This window comes from Chinchilla lanigera, unplaced genomic scaffold (assembly GCF_000276665.1).
Source record: "Chinchilla lanigera isolate Chin_1 unplaced genomic scaffold, ChiLan1.0 scaffold00031, whole genome shotgun sequence".
Taxonomy (NCBI): domain Eukaryota; kingdom Metazoa; phylum Chordata; class Mammalia; order Rodentia; family Chinchillidae; genus Chinchilla; species Chinchilla lanigera.
In genome coordinates, this window is record NW_004955432.1 from 19,877,074 (window position 1) to 19,896,072 (window position 18,999).

At 35.7% G+C, this 18,999-nt stretch overlaps 1 protein-coding gene across 2 annotated transcripts in view; it reads right to left on the reverse strand.

Moving 5' to 3' along the window:
* Positions 1 to 16,075, reverse strand: part of Ppp1r3a (protein phosphatase 1, regulatory subunit 3A) — a 38,500-nt gene extending 22,425 nt beyond the window's left edge. Inside the window, exons 1-2 of one of the 2 annotated variants that reach the window (XM_005388111.1) lie at positions 15,864 to 16,050; positions 15,260 to 15,342 (exon numbers count right to left, since the gene is read on the reverse strand). In XM_005388111.1, coding sequence (XP_005388168.1) covers positions 15,260 to 15,342; positions 15,864 to 15,965 — 185 coding nt within the window. In that variant the 5' untranslated portion in view covers positions 15,966 to 16,050. Of the gene's footprint in view, positions 1 to 15,259 lie in introns of both variants that reach the window. The other variant, XM_005388110.1, reaches the window with a different exon arrangement.
* Between the last annotated feature and the right edge of the window lie 2,924 nt (positions 16,076 to 18,999).

Sequence of the window (18,999 nt, forward strand, 5' to 3'; positions counted from 1 at the left end):
GTGAGTCAGGAGTGTCTTTCTCAATGACCTGCAAGTCATTTCTTTAAAATATAGCCATCCAGTCTCCCAGTCTCCGTGGGAGGACAGAATCCTAATTCCGATAATCACCCACTGAGAGACACAGCCAGCCTAACTGACATTTATGCAGATGGCCCTTTGAAATTTTTCCTTTTCTTGACTCTACCACCCTCTTCTCACTAGCCACAACCTCTTCATTCTCTGATGAAGATTTCAGTCACCCGTGCACAAATCTGAGTCAAGATCAGCATCCCCCAGACCTTCTTCCATATTGCAATACTGTATCACTGCTTAAAATGCATCCTTACCTCAGTGTTCTAAGGAAAGAAAATTGCTCTTCAGAAGGGACTTCATTTAAAGTGGAAATTAAGTTTACTGTCAGGTGTAATCTTCTCTTTTCCTCAAAAAATGAGTGTTTTTATCCAAGTAGCCAAAGAGGCAAAATATCTTTACTTCATCTTTATGCAGCAAATCCTTTCACCCTCAAATGCCGATAGTCTTTAATGTTGCTCTTAATGACTCCAAATCTTTAGTGTCACATTTTCAAATATATTACTCCATTTAGATTTACTAATTTTTCTTTTCTTGATTTTTTTTCCTTTGGTACCAGAAATTGAACTCAGGACTTGCACTTGCCAGGCAGGCACTTGTGCTGCTGAGTTTTACCCACGCCCCAACTAATTTTTCTTTCCTTCTGCTGAATACTGCAACGAATGAACAGTTGTTCAATACTTTTTTAAAATTATAACTCAAAACAATTTTGTGTGTGTGTTTTTTGTTTACTCTGGCCATTCTCCACTCTTGTACACTTCAGAATTATGTGCATATCTTTTAAAAATATGTGACTGGAACTTCCAGAGACCAGTGACATTAGAGTCTTTGCAATGGGGCCCAGTGTGACTGACTATATTTCCTTTTTCTCCATGCTGCCAAACTTGAGAATCACTGGTTTGTACTACTATACTATATTTCTTTTATGATGTGACAGAATGGTTGAATAAAGGAGGCAAAAATATTCTGCTACTAAGGTTTTCTTGAGGGTAGTTGTAGGGAGAAGAGAGAGATATATAAGTACATGAGCTTGTATATACAGTAGATTGCCCTTCTGCAACTGTAGCTTTGTAGAATTGTTAGTTTTTCTTCATCATGAGGATTATATAGCTACACGTCTATGAATTTAAATTTGCTTTTTAATAAAACTGTGTGGAAACCTAGATGTTGCTTTAGGCTAAAGACATTCATTGTATCTATGTTAACAATTATTGCTTATAATAAAATGGACCATGTTTACGAAGATTTGGACCTGGATTAACAAAATGGTTTCCAGTCATGGTACTAAGGGGCAGGTTGTCCAAACTATTACTGTAAATGCAAGTGCCATAAAATGCACTGCCAAGGACACTAGTAAGTTAGATTCCACAAGAGACACAATTAGGATTTTGAGGTAAAAAAGAGATGAGGTGACAGTTTTTGAAAAATGCAGAATATGTAACATACTGGTTCAGGAGCAAATTCAATAAGTACAGTGCTGATAATTTGTTTGGATTTTACTATATATAAAAGTATTTTTTTATTTTAAAGAGAATTTTTAAAAAGAACAGTAGCAAAATGCCAGCAACATAGACCAAAAAAAAAGCAAAACCAATAACAATGATACAGGGTTTCAAAACAAAATATAGGGATTAACAGTGGTTGTTATATTACATATTATTATCTTCATCAAAGTTGGTCAGATTACCAGATGTAAGAATACAAAATTAATGAAACCATTAAAGATGATAAAAATAAAAACAAAAAAATTATGAAAGATACAGAGTTTCACCAAACAAGATGGTAGAAATTCAACAATGGTTGTTATGGTGCATATTGTCGTATTCAAGTTAGTTGCTCAGATCACCAGACATAAGCATGTGAGATTGGTCAAAAAAATAAAACATTAACTGCTGTTCTTTTCAATAAACCATTAGACATCAGCAGTACAGTTATCCCAGCCATCCTTCTGTATACATACGTATATTTTCCCTTCCTTCTTTCTTTCCTTTTCTCCTTTCCCTCATCCCAGTTGTTTCCTCTTTTGAGTAATTTCTTTCCCTTTCCTATTGTACGTTTTGGGTTCCACTTACTCTTTCATATAAAATGTCATAACCACATATATTGTGATCTTTTTTCCACATATTCTACATAAATAAAGGCACTTGCAGAATTACACTTACTATCTTACAGAATCATCACTGTTCAGTAGTTAGTTTGATGTACTTGTACACAGTGCTGATTTTATGGGAAATATTTTCTTCTTACAAGTACCAATTTACATAAACTTATCCAATATGCATTGTGCCTATACTCTATGTTTAAAATAATCAAGACATGCTGAAAATAAAACAATGATAGCTAAAAGGATTTAGTGGTTTTGGAAGGTACCTCTAATATAGAATTTCTTCTTTGAAGAGAATAGCTATAGCAACTTCCCCTTTGCCCATACAGAATAACAAACGGGTTGCTCAGTGGAAACTGTAAACCAAAATGATAGCATAACATCCAGAAATCATCCAGAGGAAAGGAGAGACGATTCCAGAAGCACTTGCTGTGGGTGACAAACCAGCAAGTGCATGTCTTTATTTCTGCCTTTCCTATACTCTCCCTTCCTCTCAGAGAACTGTTAGGTTGGAAATACCCACATGAGAAATAAGTCCAGAAATCTACAGAAGACCCAAAGAGCACTAAGAGAATATATTTCTTTAAATCAGGAAAATAGCTGGAAGTTTATATCCAAAATTTATTTATCCCTAGGAGTAGAAACTAGATGGGTTAAAGTAAGAATGTTGCAAAGAAAATTATGTTCTTAATAAAAAATAGATTTATAAAACTAAACTAAACCATAGACCTCTCTGACAGAACTATCTTCCCACCTAGGTAAACTAGACCAGCGTCAGCTCTGAGTGTGTAGGACAGTGTGGTGGGTCCTTGTGGAAAGATCATGGGCAGTAGTGTCAAAACCATGCTAGTGAAGTTCATTCAAAACCCACATAGTCCCAGCACGACCTAAAAAATGTGCAAATCTTCTCAATTCTCTTCTTACAGTTGACACAATGGAGTTAATAATGCCAGCCTGACCTACATCACAAGACTGTGGGAAAGAATAATGAAATTATGAGCAGGAAGGTACTTTTTGAACAAAGAACATTACTAGAAGAGTTTTTTTCAGGTTATAACAATGAAGTAGTTTTGTCGATGCAATCATAGTTATAACTTTCAGAGAGCAGGAAGAGTACTATATAACTTAGCTCCTGAGTGTGATCACCTTTCCTGCTTCCTTATCTTTTCCCTGACCTATTAACATTGGAATCATGCAGAGAACACGCCTTCTTTGTCTTCTGCACTTTATGTATTTTATACTCCATTCTTATATTCTCTGTTCTTACGGTTTTTTTTATATCACTCACAAGCTGACAACTCCTAAATTTACACCTGTCTCCCAGAACTTTTTCCAAAATCCAGATTTGTATATGTACGCACCCCGTCCACCTCTCCACTTGACTACCTGACAGGCAGCTTAAACTGAACAGACGCAAAACTGGGCTCGGGAGCTCCCCATCTCCCCCTCTATTTTACTCTGTCTCGTGTCTTTTTATGGACAACTCATTCTTTCCGGAGCTCGGCAGCATCTTCCACTAGGTTTTCTCAACTCTCCGCCTACTGGGAAAGACTACATTTTCACTACCGCGCTGCTCCACTGCAATCAAAGTCCTGCCATCACTTCCTGAAATACTGAAATAGCCTCTGAGCGGGTCCGCCTCTACTTTCCATAATTGATTCCCAAACAGCAGATACCATTATCCTTTGAAAATAAAAGTTATCATCTGTCACATTTAGGCATAAAATTCTTCACTGACCCTTTCATTCATCTTCAGAGAAACAGTTAAGGACTTAACGGTGGCCCATGATGTTCCCCGTGATGGGCTCTGCACAATTTCTCTGTCTGCATCTTCTCGTCTGCCTGCTTTCACACTCTGCTCAGTCCACTATGTCTCCCTTGCTACTCCTAAAACACTTCTATGCAGTTTCTCTTCTGAGTCTTTGCGCTGGCGGCCTCCTTTTCCGTAAAGTCTCCTCACACATACATCTTCACAGTTTCATTTCTTGAAGTCTCTGATCAGTTATTACCTTTTGACAAAGGACATTCTTCCATTAAGGAAATAAAGGTAGAATAATCATTGACTTAGGGTCCTCTGCATTTCACTTTCTCGATGGCATTTATAGTCTTCTAACGCGATATGCTTATCCTTGTGTTTGTTATCTATTATTACTTTTATTTCCATTGGAATTTAACTACATGAGGACATAGAGTAGTGGTTGTCATTTTTCCACTGATGTATCCACAGAGCTCAGGGTAATACCCAGAACACAATACATATTTAGTAAATATTTGTTGACTGAATAAAATTCCTTTAATTCACTTCCTGTAGATGGATACACATCCATCATGCATGTGTGTGTGTGTATATCACTTCCTATCAATTTGCAAGCTGAAGATCATAGTAAGAGCTTTGCTACTGGTATTTAAATAATATTTTTCTTTAACCAAGATCCATGATAATAATTGATGGGTCCCTCCATGAGAATAAAGACTTGCAAGAAAATAAAGATTGAACTACCAGGACTGATAGTTCTTATTAGATTCAAATATTAACTTCAGAATCTAACAAAATATTTGGATCAAAACTAATTAAACAGAAATTTCCCTTCAGTATGAATATTATAATAAAATGAATCACCCATGAAATAGGTATAGATATATCTATAACTATGTACAATAGGTATCTATTGGCATGAAAAGTTCGTTCTTGTTTACATTAAAATTTACCAATAACAGAATTTAATAATTAATATCAATGATGAGAAAAGGTTTTTTTAAATGTATCAACATAGGTAGAGAAACAGCAAGTAAAAAAGTAGTTATGTTTCCACGATTTAGCTATAACAAATTGTGCTGCTTTAAACATGGGTGCACATATATATCGCTGTGGTATGATGTCTTTAATTCTTCTGGGAAAATACCCAGAAGAGGAGTAGCTGCGTTAAGTGGGACTTCCAATCCTAGTTTTGTGAGAAATCTCCAAACCGCTTTCCACAGTGGTTTCACCAATCTACACTCCCACCAGCAGTGGAGTAGGGTCCCTTTTTTGTTTATGTTTGTGATGCTGGTGTGCTGCTAGTGTTCTTTTTTTCCCATTTACTACTCACTTAAAAAGAAAATTTAAAGAAAATAGTTATGAACATAGAAAAGATCATTTCATCCATAATGTGTTATAAATATTGATGGTGTTGAATATCTACAAGCAGGTTTTCCACGCAGCCCACATCATAGAACATCATGCATGGAAAACATCCTATTGAACATCTACAGTTACAATTTCCCGTAATAGGTATCTCTCTGCGTTACCCATGATCTCCGGCCTATCTTGCATACTCTTTCTAAAATAATATAGCTGATAAGACGTTGTTCTTGAGCTTACAGGCTAAAGTACTTTTAGCCCAGTAAGACCAGGAAATTCTTTAATAACCTTTTTTCTTTTCTATTTTAAGCTACATAACTTCATTTCAGACAGTCTGACTGACTATCAAAACCTATTAATTTAGGCTTTCTACTGAAACCTCCGTATTTTTATTCTGCATAAATGTAACTTTGCCCACTCTCTGCCTACATCAGTTTACTGTTTCCAAGAAAGGTTCAGCTTTTAGGTAGTGCTTTACTTCAGTGAGGCAGTCTGCAGTGTGCTCGTTTCTCTCCTGTCTGCTACTCTGTATTGCCTTTGAGTCCCTTTGGGTCTCATTCGATTTGGCATACACTATATCAATAGCCAACTTCTCTTGTATACAAATATTTTCCCCAACCAAACCCATGCTTGAGCATAGGAGTTACCCAAAAAGAGTTCTTCGTGAAGTAAAGACTGCATAACTTCTTAAATAACTGGTTTAGAGCTCCATGGTTCAGAACAGTATGAAACTGCAGACCTTAAGTCACAGACCCAGATTTTCCTATTCTATATGTCCTGGATTTGAGTAAATAAATTCCATTTCATCAAATCTTTTCTATTTGAAATCACACTGGCCTTGCTCACTATGCTATATTTGATCTTACAGAAAAGAAAACTTACTCTTAAACTCATAAAATAAAAATTTCTGAATTGATAAAGAACAAGCTTGCTTTGGAGGGGTGGTACTAGGAATCGAACTCAGGATCTTGCGTTTACCAGGCAGGCACTTGTGCCACTGAGCTGTATCCCCAGCACTGGCTTATATATTAATGCACTGAAATAACATAAAACTGAAATTGTCAGTAGACTACAGTTCATTGTGTGTGAGGTAAGACTCCCTACCTGCTTGTAGCCAGCTTAAGGAAAATGTTATAGATCTTCAGATACAAAATTAGAAGACTAATGTAAGTATATTAGTAAAACCTTTCATTGAAAATAGTCCTAGTATTGACTGGAGTGCTTAACAATAAAGTTATTTTTGGATTTTCACAAAAGAATAAAACTACACATTAAAATACAAAACTCACATATAAAAAATCTCATGTGAAGAGCTCAGAAACATGTACTTCCTGGATGGGAACTGCCTAGAGATGCCACCACTGGAAACTGTAGGACCATACTGATTAAACAGAGTACACAGGGTGGCAAAGGTGCGTTTCCTTCTAGACACAAAAATATCAGACGAAGGGCCAAGTCTTTTGCTAAATGTTAATGTCTGTGCCTATAAATAAAGTATACCCAGTGTAATAACGGCACACAGCAATGCTTTCATTTGAGGAAAGTTAATTTTTAAATAAATGCTCTGAATGTTCATAGAACTGTCATTGGCCACAGAATTAACTTGGTTTACCAAGCTTAGCTCTGAGTGACATGTTATTAATATGGAAAATATAAGATAATTGGCCAAATAGAGCATTTTTAAGGTAGGGTTGGAAAAAGTAAACTGAGTGATCTTCTGAAGTCCTTCCAACTTTCTAATTTTGTAAAATAAATTCTCTCCCCCTTCTCTGGCTTCCAGAGGCTGTAACTTAGTAATAACACCTTCCCCATTGGCTACACGTGCAGGATGTGACGAGCTCCTCAACCAGCCTGCTGTTAACCCATTGGCCGCCCCTCTTCCATCAGAGCTGCCAGTGTAAAGCCCATGTAAGGCTAACATCATTCACCCCTGACTAGAATCGAGCTGGTCATGGGTACTTCCCTGACTTTTGCACTGCAGCATTACAAACTAGTTTACAAGTTTAATAGCTCAATGCTCAGGAGGAACATCTAAAGTTACTGAGATTATTTGACATGGAATTTGGTGACAGAAACCTGATTAATTCTAAAGCATAAAGACAAGGGTTCCAGCATTTAATTCAATGTCAAATCAGAGTCAATATATTGACTAGAGTGAAGATGGAATAATGTGGATGGTTACACTAAAGTCATGGGATTTCTTTACAGAACACACTACTGAAAAACATAATCTTCATGGAAAAGGATTGAGAAGATACTACCTAGCGATTTCACCTGGTTTGCAGAACAATTCTGCCTGAAACAAAAGATAAAATGAGGCTGTCCCCTGTGCAATATGATTTAATGAAAACTATTCAGAAATTGCATGGGCTAGAGACATGTATCACTTGCCTACCATGTACAAGGCCCTGGGTTTGATCACAAGTGTAGCAAAAAAATTTTAAAAGACATCATTGCTTTATTAAGATAAGAAGCAATGGTTATAGCTTTATTCACACTAGATAATCCTATGTACGTACTTACAGAAATATGCAAGGAATATAATCTTTCTAGCACTACACTTGAATGTAATTAGTTTTCTATGGTAAATTCTTTAAAAACTTCAGTTGTATCAATATAAAATTATAAACCTTTACATCCAAATGTATGCATTAAAAAGATACATTTCACATATAGCATAGAAAGCTGAAATTTAAAAAGGGATTCCATGGGATTTGGAAGTTAATGAAGAAATTCAAAATACTTTTTAAGAATAAAACTTAGCTTGCAGATTTTTCTATTTTTCATGTAGATTTAGAGTCAATAAATTAGGATTATAATTTGGATATTTTTTTGTATGTCGTCAGAATACTTCAGTGGTATTCTGGTGCTATCAGTGGGTGAGAAAAAATATTTTTGTGTTTAGGAAAAGCGTCCTTCACTGTTTAATATGATTTACAAATATCAGTTGGGGGGATAATTCATTTGATCGTTCTTACTATGGTGAAGTACAAAATGGATAAGTTAAATTCAGATCCACTACTCCACTTAGGACAGCTACTGTCTTACAGTACTAGAATTTCATATGTAGTTGCAATTTAAACAACACTGATAGGAAACACAGAAGATCATTCCAGAGTAACAGAGGGAGAAAGGATATTAAAATTTTCTAACATAATTGCATTTAATATACAATTGGTTTTATCACCAAACAATATAACAGTCCAATGTAGTAATTCATTCCTATTTTAAAATAAAATCTGTAAACAGAATCTTATAATTAAGCCCTGAAAAGTACTTACCTAGTAGATAGTGCCATGCTAGCTACACTAGTCAAGCTATCAGAGCCTGCAGAATAAAATCCTGAAAAGATGTGAAAGATATGTCTCAAGAAGCTTTGCCTTTTCACACAGTGGTGGTGAACAGAGAGTACTTTTACACAGAGGAAAGATCAAAACGAAATGGTGCATAATATATTTTCTTAGAGGAAAGAATTATATAAAATTCAACTTCCTTTTGTATTCATAAGTATAAAGGAATTATGCGGTGAATTATATGCAGCCACCTCAGTTATCTGACCAAAAAAGAAACATTTTGGATAGAACTATCATAAGACAAAAATATGTTGTAGTTCATTTTTAAAATGACCCTATTTTCCAGCTTACCAACAGGGAATGTCCTAAAGTTTTCTGTAGCCAACAAGTAGCTGGGATATGAAAATCATTTCATCACTGAAATACAAGCCCGAGTTTCCTTGGTTAGTGCTCAAGAGCTTATAGAGTATGACTAATTTTGAAGCTATTTATATTAGCCTTGGTCCTGGCAGCCGGAATGATAAGGGTAGAAAGCATTTCTCCATAATACTGAGTATAGAAATACACGTATGCAAGATGATAAAATATGGAATTTATCATTGCTGCCACAATAATACTATTTGGAGTGCCTCTAAAAGTTCGGCAATTGGAATAGATCTATAGATACGAGTTAGGTACTATGTGTCCTCATTGCAACTCTACCAAATAGAAATTATCATCTCTATTTTACCTCTAAGTAAAACACATACAGAATAATATTTATCCAAGTTCAAACAGTTGTTAAATCCCATGTCTGCCTTATGTTAAAGACCTTGCTGTTCTCAGGATGCGTCACTGTTTGAGGAATCTGCCATCCTCAATACGCAGACATGTTCCAAAGTGAAGTGCCACAGTCCAGAATATCTTTTCAGTCTAAAAACACAGCGGACAAGATTCCATCCAAAATCTGACCCTCAGGCCACCTCACTTTAGCTCTCTTGTATGATTTCTGTTAGGGGTTGGGGTTACAACCTTGGAAGAAGGACAAGAGTCACAGCTAACAGAATTAGAAGAAAATGGAAAATCACATCATCCCACTTCTAAATTGTTCCATCTTTTTTTTTTTTTGTTTTGTTTTGTTTTGTTTTTGTTGTTTTTGGCCTGGAGAATTCTTGGCTTCAACCTTCTGGGCCCTCCTCTACTCTGCAGGTTACAGGTAAGCTTCAGGTGAGGTGCCCTTAGGGGCTCCTTCGAGCTGGAGGTCGGCAGAATCCTTGAATGATGACTGCCCTATGTTCCTCTTCTTTCAGAAAAATTTCCTACTAATCTAACACTACTCTTGGCTGACCAGGGTATGGATTTCCACAAAGCCAACAAGTCACAAAACTTTGATGAATCTCCAAGGAAAGCGCAAGGTAGCTGGCTTCTTGCTGTCAGCCACCTGGCAGCTTCCAACACCTTCTTCATGGGCCTGTGCAGCTGTGCCTTACGTTTCCATGTGGAATTGCCAGAGGTCCCTCCCCTTCAACGGGCCCAGATTCCACAATTAGTGTGAGCTCCACATGAGATGGTTATGGAATACATTAGGTCCCCAAAGCCTCATGTAGCTAATTAAACCTTTCTCCACTATTTCCAGAGCTCCAGATTATGCTTTTAGTGTAAATTAATGGAAGTCTTACAATCCTATGGCTCTGACTGCAGGAGGTGACATGGTCATACCTTATGGCCCAACTCTAATGCTTTTCTTGGCCCCATTTTAATGATTTTTCAACCTAAAAGGCAAACTATCTTCATTCTCAAAATTTCACTCTAAAAAGGATTTCTTACTTTCCTATTGCTGGATGTGCCTGGTTCTATTCCTCAAGCATAAGAAATTGTGGACTGATCCATTTTTCCTCGGCACTAAAATTATTTAGGGCTTTCTTTGCATTTACTTGGCCCAGTTATAAATAAATTCCAACATGTATCTCATGTTGCTGCTTTAGCTATAATAGTAAATTTGTTTCACTTAATAAAGTAAGAAATGAGGTGAAGTCAAGAGGTGTAATTTACTATTAAGAACAAACATTTAGCAGGTGCTGAGAAGACCACTCCTCCAGCCAGTATCCAGTGTCAGTTACAGATTACATGTTCTAGGAAATCTGAAATGTAAATGGTATGTATTTTGGTTTTTCTAATCTTTGGCTTCATGTGCAACGAGCGAATCTGGACTGGACTAAGGTTTCTTCCGATCCCCCTTCTTTCCCGTGAGCCTTTCTTGTCAGCCCTCCCCTTGTCCGCTCGGCACATCTTCAGCCATATTTCTCGGCTCAGTGCTGTTGCCGGCAAACGGTAAATTAGTAAATATTTGTTGAATTTGTTTTGGAACTCAAGCAAGGAAATGTATCATATCTGGAGAAATAACACCCGTCCAAGTATCAGAAAATTAGCTGAAGAAGATTTGATCATGGTAACAGTAATTGCGATAGTTGGCTTAAAATGATTGCTTTGTACTTGCTCACCTCTCTACTAGAAGCTTTAATGATATAATCTCATTTTAGATTAGTTTAATCAACATGATATCAAGCACCGTGACCTCTATTTGACAGGCCAATAAACTGAGGCTTTGAGAAGAAAGTAATATATCCATAGCCGCATAGCTACCCCAGTGAAATACATGCTTAATAGCTGTTAGCTGTGGATCTACTTCACTGGGATTAATATGCATGTATATGCAAAGCTAATATTAATGCCTTTGTTTCCCTTGTACTTTCATTCTTCATATTTTGTTTATTAAATATGAGAATTTTAACAGGCGCTAAGTTCTCTTCAAGCTTTAAAGATGTCTCAGATATGTCACACGTAGCTCAAGAAAATCTGCAGCTCAGCTCTGCTTGTTGAGTGAAACCCTAGCAAAGGCAGGGGAAAGACTTTCCAAGCTGGAAGCTCCAGGCCCTTGAGAGTAAAAGGACAGGGATTTAGGGGGAGCTAGAATCTTACTAAAGTTTTTTAGACACCCTAAATGTAGAATTAACATTGTATCCTTTTCAGCTAACATTTACCTGCCCAAGACTATATACTCATGGAAATCTCAAACAATCCCTATCAGACAAAGCAAATATTATTCTACATTAATAGATGAGAAAACCAAGCTTAACTTGCTCAGGTTGACATAGCTATGATATGGTAAAGCTGGGACCCAAACTGGATATTTTCAACTATGAAACCTATTGTTTTATGGGTACACTGTTAGTGAATTGTTTTTAGCTTACTTTCTGTATAATTCTACTGATGTCAGTGTCATTTTTGTCACTCATTTTTAAGTAAAGCCCATGGGATGTGGACCTGAAATCTGCTTAGGTTGTTTGCTAGCTCATATCTCAGTGCTGCGCATGTGGTGACACTTAGCAGGTATCTCATGATGCATACTTTTGAGTGCAATTAAATACCTTTGGATCATTCTCAGTCACATGTCTGTGTGTTTCAAACTCGGCTTTCCTCTTCTGCTAGATATTTCTTTCTACCCAAAGTGGAGAAATTAACAGGCACCAAAAGAAAATAGACAATCCACACCTATACGCAGATTTGCAAACTCTGACCTGAGAAAAATCTCCACAGAGAAAAGTGTCTGGATGGGTGACTGACATAATAGAAATGCCTCCTCCCTGAATGTGTTCCCACAGTTCACTTCATACTTATTAGAAGGGATTATTGACACTTGCAGAAGATACAATCTCAGGAACCCTGATAGCAAATTAACTTTGGTATTAAGAATAATTGAAGTTAGATGTTACTCCGTGCACTTGGACAGCCTAATTTTCATTTTAACTCTCAGTTATATTGGACCCTATTATTAATCTCCTTGCATATATCAAAAAAATTCACATGTATTTCTCTTTTGTTTTTATCTTTGGAATGAAATGACTTCCAAATTAAGTTACATGGGAAGCTTGGAAGAGACTGTGGAAATGCTTGGAAAAGACTGTTTTAAATCTTGCAACTATTTGGAAGGGGAGGATATTTTCAAAGCCATAATTTTTTATCAAGTAAGCATTAACTCATTTTTATTTTATCCAACCATACATTTTGTGAAACAGTACGAACAAGGTGTGTGCTATTTTTCTCAAACCAAATTCTTCCCAACAAAATCCAACTGCAATATTCATTTAGAAATTTGATAATGCTCTCTTGTGTGAGTTTTAGGAATATTTGAAACCCCACTGCATATAAATTATATCATGGAAAAGCTGTATAAATATTCTATTATGGCACATGGTGTTCTAAGGATCTGTCAGGATTTCCTTTATACACTCCATTTTGAGTGGTATATAAATCAGATGTAAAAATTCGTCTTGGACTGGAACTCTGCACAAAAAAAACCTCCTCTAGAGGCAAATGCTTTTTTCAAAGTGTGGTTTGAATTATGTTGGTCATTTTTAAGTTATAGAAGTGCAGAAAATGTATTTGTGGTTTTGAAGGAGGGAGATTTTTTCCATTTTTATAACTCATTAGGAAACTTTACAGGCCTTTAGACCATTTTGTGGTTTAGTTCTTCTTGAGATTTTTTCCCCAAAGCAGTATTAAAACTTGAATGGTGTCTGCTATGAATCCAGTGATTACTGTTCTGAATACAAATGTAAGTGGGGATATATATATATATATATATATATATATATATATATATATATATATATTCAACCAGGAGACATTCCAAAAATATGATTTAAGTAGAAGATTGGGCCTATCACTTGCTTATTCTTTGCCCTTGGAATCAAATTAAATTTGGCTTAACAAAATAATCCACTTCCTAACCATAGTCCAAAATGTGTTGCTTTTAATTGTAAAGTTACCTCTTCATTCATAGAAAAATCCGTTAAGTTAAACTCTGCTTCTTTTATGGACTCTTTAAGGCTGTGAGTTCCTGAAATGTTTTCCTCTAACACATAAAGCAAATTGCAACACTCTTAAAAAGTATTCACTGATTATAATCTCACTTTTAAAAGTTTCAAATTTTCATATGCATATGTATAGAAATCAGTTTGCTAAATAGCATTAAATTCTTTTGATGATATGGTTAACATACTACTAAGTCGTTTCATAAAAATTGAAATTATTATTTTAGCACAAATAACATTATGATTATATTATCTCTCTCAGTATCATGAGTAAAAAATCAAAGAGTGCTGGTTTTGGGCTAAGAAAGTGGTCATAATTCACAAAGTTGATTACCTACTCTTTCAATTAACTTTATGGGGAAATAAAAACGGAAATATTTTCTGTGTTTGAATTGGCTGAACCTACACAACGTTTAGTTAATTAATGCATTAGAACAATACATTTAGTAATTAGAATTTTTTCTTTGTACATTTTCTTTTTTTATTTTAAGGGACAAAAGAGACCAAAACAATAAAACAATACAAAATTTCAGGGGCTGGGGATTTAGCTCAGCGGCAAAGCGCCTGCCTCGCAAGTGCAAGGTCGTGAGTTCGGTTCCCGGTACCGGAGAAAAACCAAAAAAAAAAAAAATTTCAAAACAGGATGATAGGAAATTAACGATGGTTATTATATTGCATATTGTTATCATAATTATAGTTTGTTGCTTTGTATATGAAAACATGAAGAGGTTAAAAATTTCCCAATGTTGCATTTTATTTTTTAGTTAAATTTGGCTTAAAGAATTGGAATCTGGATACCTTTCTTCTAATACAGTTCCCTCTTTGCTATTTTATTTCTGTGGCTGTTACTAAAATCTTTGGGTTTAGGGACAGTTAGGAAGAATCACTGAGAGGATAATCAAGCATTTGCCTGTAGATAGAGCAGCGGTGGAGACTTTTCCTCTGGGGCCCCGTGAGGAGCAGGGGTCTAACTCCGCTTGACTATTTCAGCTAGTAACCTGGTGTCATGGAAATTAGCCAGCTCTCCAGGACAGAGAGAGGTGAAAGTCAGTGGGGTTCCTCTTCTTTCCCTTTCTGTTTTTTTAAATTAATAAGAAAGCAGGGTTACTAATGAGGGGTTACATCCCAAATCTCTAATCTGTGTAGCTGAGTATCTTTATTTCTATTTGGGTCACTTTTTATTGCACTGAATTCACTTTTACCTAAATTATACTAATATGTGTTCCATACCGTTGCATTGTTGCGATAATAAAATTTTACATGTAGTTTATACATCCCTCACATGCTTCCGTCTTTCTGTTCATTTCCCATTAAAGCCATACCTCTTATTATTTAACTCAACACAACTCAATCCAAACGTCTTTGTATGACTCAAACGGTCAGTAAAATGTTTCCTTTGACATTCAGAGGAAGTTTGCAAATTTCTGAGCAGCATTAAGTATATATTGAAATACAGTTTTATATTAGTCAAAAATGTTTCATTTCATATAATTTAAAAGGTACCAAAAAGAGATATACATTAAATGTCAAAAAGTTGTTACACCTTTAAAATGAATTTATAACTCATGAAGCAAGTAATACAGACATTGCTCTTCCCCATTCATCTCTGATTTTACAACCATAATTTTCCTAGCATTGGAGAAATAATTGCACCGTGCTCTTTTTAAATAACACTGACCTTGTTAAAATCTGACATCATTGTTTTTACATAGCGAGCATATACTTTTCATAGAAAGGTTATTTTCTTACAGCATGGGAAGTAAATAATGACATACATTTTAAAGATAATGAATAAAAAGAATGTATAATATACTCTCACCTTGATTTTACCTTTAAGCAGCCCTTTTTTTGTCTACTAGAAACTTCTTCCCGTGGCTTTTCAGGCTCTGGCTCTTGTTCTTTCTTTTGACAAAGCAATATATAATTTGCGCCATTATTATTTGACCAAAATGTACCAATAGAAGTTTCATAACGTATACAAAACTCAACTTTACTGCCATCTTTTTGGTAAGGAGGAACCAGTGAAATCTTAAAGGAGAACTGATCAGTTTCACCATCACATGAATTAGGAACATATTCGGCTAAAATGTCATAATATGTCTGCCAGTCATCTAACGACATTCTCACATAGACTAACTTCTCAAAAGAAACATTCAAAACTCGAATAATACCCTTCATACTGGTCGACCCAGGAGGATATTCAGTTGACTCCAGTATTGCTTTCTGTACTTGAAGCTGTTGCATAAGATCTTCTTTTGAGGAGGGCAAGTCAAAGAGTGGAGATAAAATATATTCTTCTGTGTGAAAAATATCCTTCCTTAACTCAAACTCTGTGGAAACACTCGGTAATTCCCAAGAATCAAATTCTTTAATGGACACAAGATTGAATCCAAAGGTGTCGGCAAACGAAACCCTTCTGGTACCTGAAGTTGAATTGTCCAGGTACATGTCTTCCGAAGACTCAGAACTTCTTCTACTTGGTTGAGGGGAGAAGCCAGGTCTGAAGGTGGTTTTAACTTCTTCATCTTCACCCGCAGAATCGGGTAAGTTAGGAACTTCTAAAAAATTATCTTTGCTAATCTGACTGGGTACTTCAGCAGGCTCCATTGGGCTCTCTGATATCAAATAAGAGAGAACTGTACAACTAGTAGGGGCTGACATTTGAGAAACGCAGGCTTAAAATAAGTGTTGTGTTACAGTTGACATTGCAGAAAGCAGTCAGGTCTATAAATAGGCCCGAAGGCGTGCAAACTATGCTAGCCTGCCTCCAACGGCCTTTAATATGATAGTGTCCACGGTACGCTCGCCAGTGTGTTTCAGATTTAACGCTCGGTTTTTAAAGTTGCATTTGTTTATGAGCTGAATTCCAAAGCGATATTTCAAAATCATTTGTCACTGTTAGAAATTCTAAAAGTGAAGGATAAAACCATTATGGTAATCAGTTGATATTAAAAATAGAGTCTTAGAACATTTTCAGAAGGAAATGAATGTAGTAAAACAGTGCTGAATATATAGCTCAACCTCAATCAATCTTTGGGGCAGGCAAGGACAGAAAAGGGAATCTAAAAACATCTATGGATATGCAGAGGTAGGAAGCCGGCTAATGATGATAACTACCATTATGAAGCCTTAGAATGTAAAAATGTTTGATGTAAGAGGATTAAACGGCAGTGCTAAAGACTTAGGGGAATGAAGCACGATTTAGATGAGGAAGGTAGTATTTTACGTAGACTATGAGGAGGAGGCTAAATTTACAGATGCGAGGTTGGAGTGAGGTAGATCTTCCAGGAGGAAGAACCAGCATGAGACAGGATCTGGAACACAGAATTAACCAAATCTGTGATTTTAAATATTACTAAGTTTCTTTTCATTAAGCCATGGGAAAATACAGCAATTCGTGCATTACTAACTTAAAACTGTAAGTTTGCAAAGGCGAGTCCGATCCAGGAATAAAATATAAAAATATTCATCTTTGGCAAATTGCCCTCTCATGCACACAAAGTAAAAATGGACACCTTTGCCTCTTGGAGTTCAACATGAATTTTAAAGTGCTATCAGCCTGTTGGGAATCTCACACATTTTTATGTGCTAATGGAGAATGTTCTTTAGGGATGGCCATTTGGTAAACGCTATAAAAATTTTAAATATATGTGTGTGTGTGTGTGCCCAGAAATTCCCCAACTAAAAATCTGTCCTATTGGTATTGAATGTATACAAAGGTAAATGTAGATACATGTTCATAACAAAATGTCTCTTTAAAATCTTTAGAAGCTATCTAATTGTCCACCAATGGGGAACTGGGTAAGTAAAATTGTACTCTTATGTTAGAATGTTTCACATTTGTCAGAAAGGATAAAGTAGCATCTATGTACCGCTATGGGTAATATAGCTACAATAAATGACCAAATAAAAAAGGAAAATCTGCACAAATATGTACGTAGAAAATTCCTGGTAAGATACAAAAGAAAATGTTCCTAGTGCTTACCTTGAAGAAGGCAGGGGGGGCAAGGGTCCCAGTGAATTTCACTGCATAGTCCTCTGCAGTGTTGGAAATGTTAGACACGAGCATGATTTTCTTTTAAAATATCTATAAATTGATTATATTATATTGAAAAAATCAAGTGTTAAGAGTGGCTAATTGTTTTTCTGAAAAGAACAGCATTCATTTCTTTTAAATTTCTTTTAAATAAGAACTTTACAAATATGATGCATTGGATAATTTGAATCACATAAAATAGTGTATGGAGAATTTATTTTTCAAAATTACAAAGAAATATTATTTGAGAGGACAAGGAAACAAAATTATTTGAACTTTGCCTCAATCACAAAGCCGGAATGGGTGATTAGAACAAGAATTGCCCAAGAATGGCAAATGACTATGCCCTTGGAAATTTGATGACTAGGAACAGACATATTTCAAGGCAGCTAAAATATGTCCATATGTAATCAAGGAAATTAGCCACAAATATTCATAGAATCTATAAAATAATCCACATGGACACATAAATAATAGAATAATGAACATTTACATGTAATAAGGTCTTAGTGTAATTTGGCTAGTAATGGGGATGAAGATCCTTGGGTCTGGATCCTGGCTCTAATATTTACTCTTTGGATGACCTTGAGAATACTGCTTAAATCGTGTAAACCTCAGTCCCATTAACTACAATGTGGCGTTAATAATTAAGCTACTTGGTACTTGACTAGCACAAAACCTATAGTAATAGTAGCAATCATTATTTTTATTCCTATATATGATTGTGAAAGCCTGATTCCTGATGTATAACAAATAGATAAATGTGGGTTGGTAGATGACAGAGAGAAGAGAAAAATACATATATAGCATTAGGAAACTATGTGCAATTTGTTTCATCTTTGTCTTTTTCAAAGATTATAGTATGTAATGCTTTAGCCTTATGAAACACAAAATCTCTGTACATTAGAAAATGATCCTGTTATTTGGTCTAAACTTTGCCCTTTTTAATGTGTCTCTTTACACACAGAACTTCTCCTGTGATTTGTAGTAATCACTGCCTTTCTTTTGGAATTTATAACCTTCACATCATTGTAGACAGTTGACACGCTCCCTTCAAGTCAGCACTTAGCTGAAACATAGTGATTTCATCTTTTCAATCTGTTCTCACATGTCAATCTTCCAGTAAGTTTTTTTTTTATCATTTTGTTATTCTTCTATGAATGCCTCCCAGCTTTCCTTTATTTTTCTATTAATGAGCTGCCTCCTGATGAAATGTAAGATCACAGATCAAGTGTCTCTGGAGCATAGAAAGAAACACTACCAGCCTCACCTTTCTGACTTCATGGCTGTATTTAGTTAAAATTCACAATTCCTTGCTTCATTTCCATATCACAGATCAGATCAACATCCTATTTTCTCATACCCACTACTATAATGGCTCAATTTCAGTATAACTTTTAACACACTCTTTCTCAGCTGCTTAGGCATATTGTTGTTTGCAGAATGAGATTGTTTTTCTTCTTACAAATCAAGGTAAATAAGATGCTTGGTACCTGACTAGCACAAAAACCTATAGTAATAGT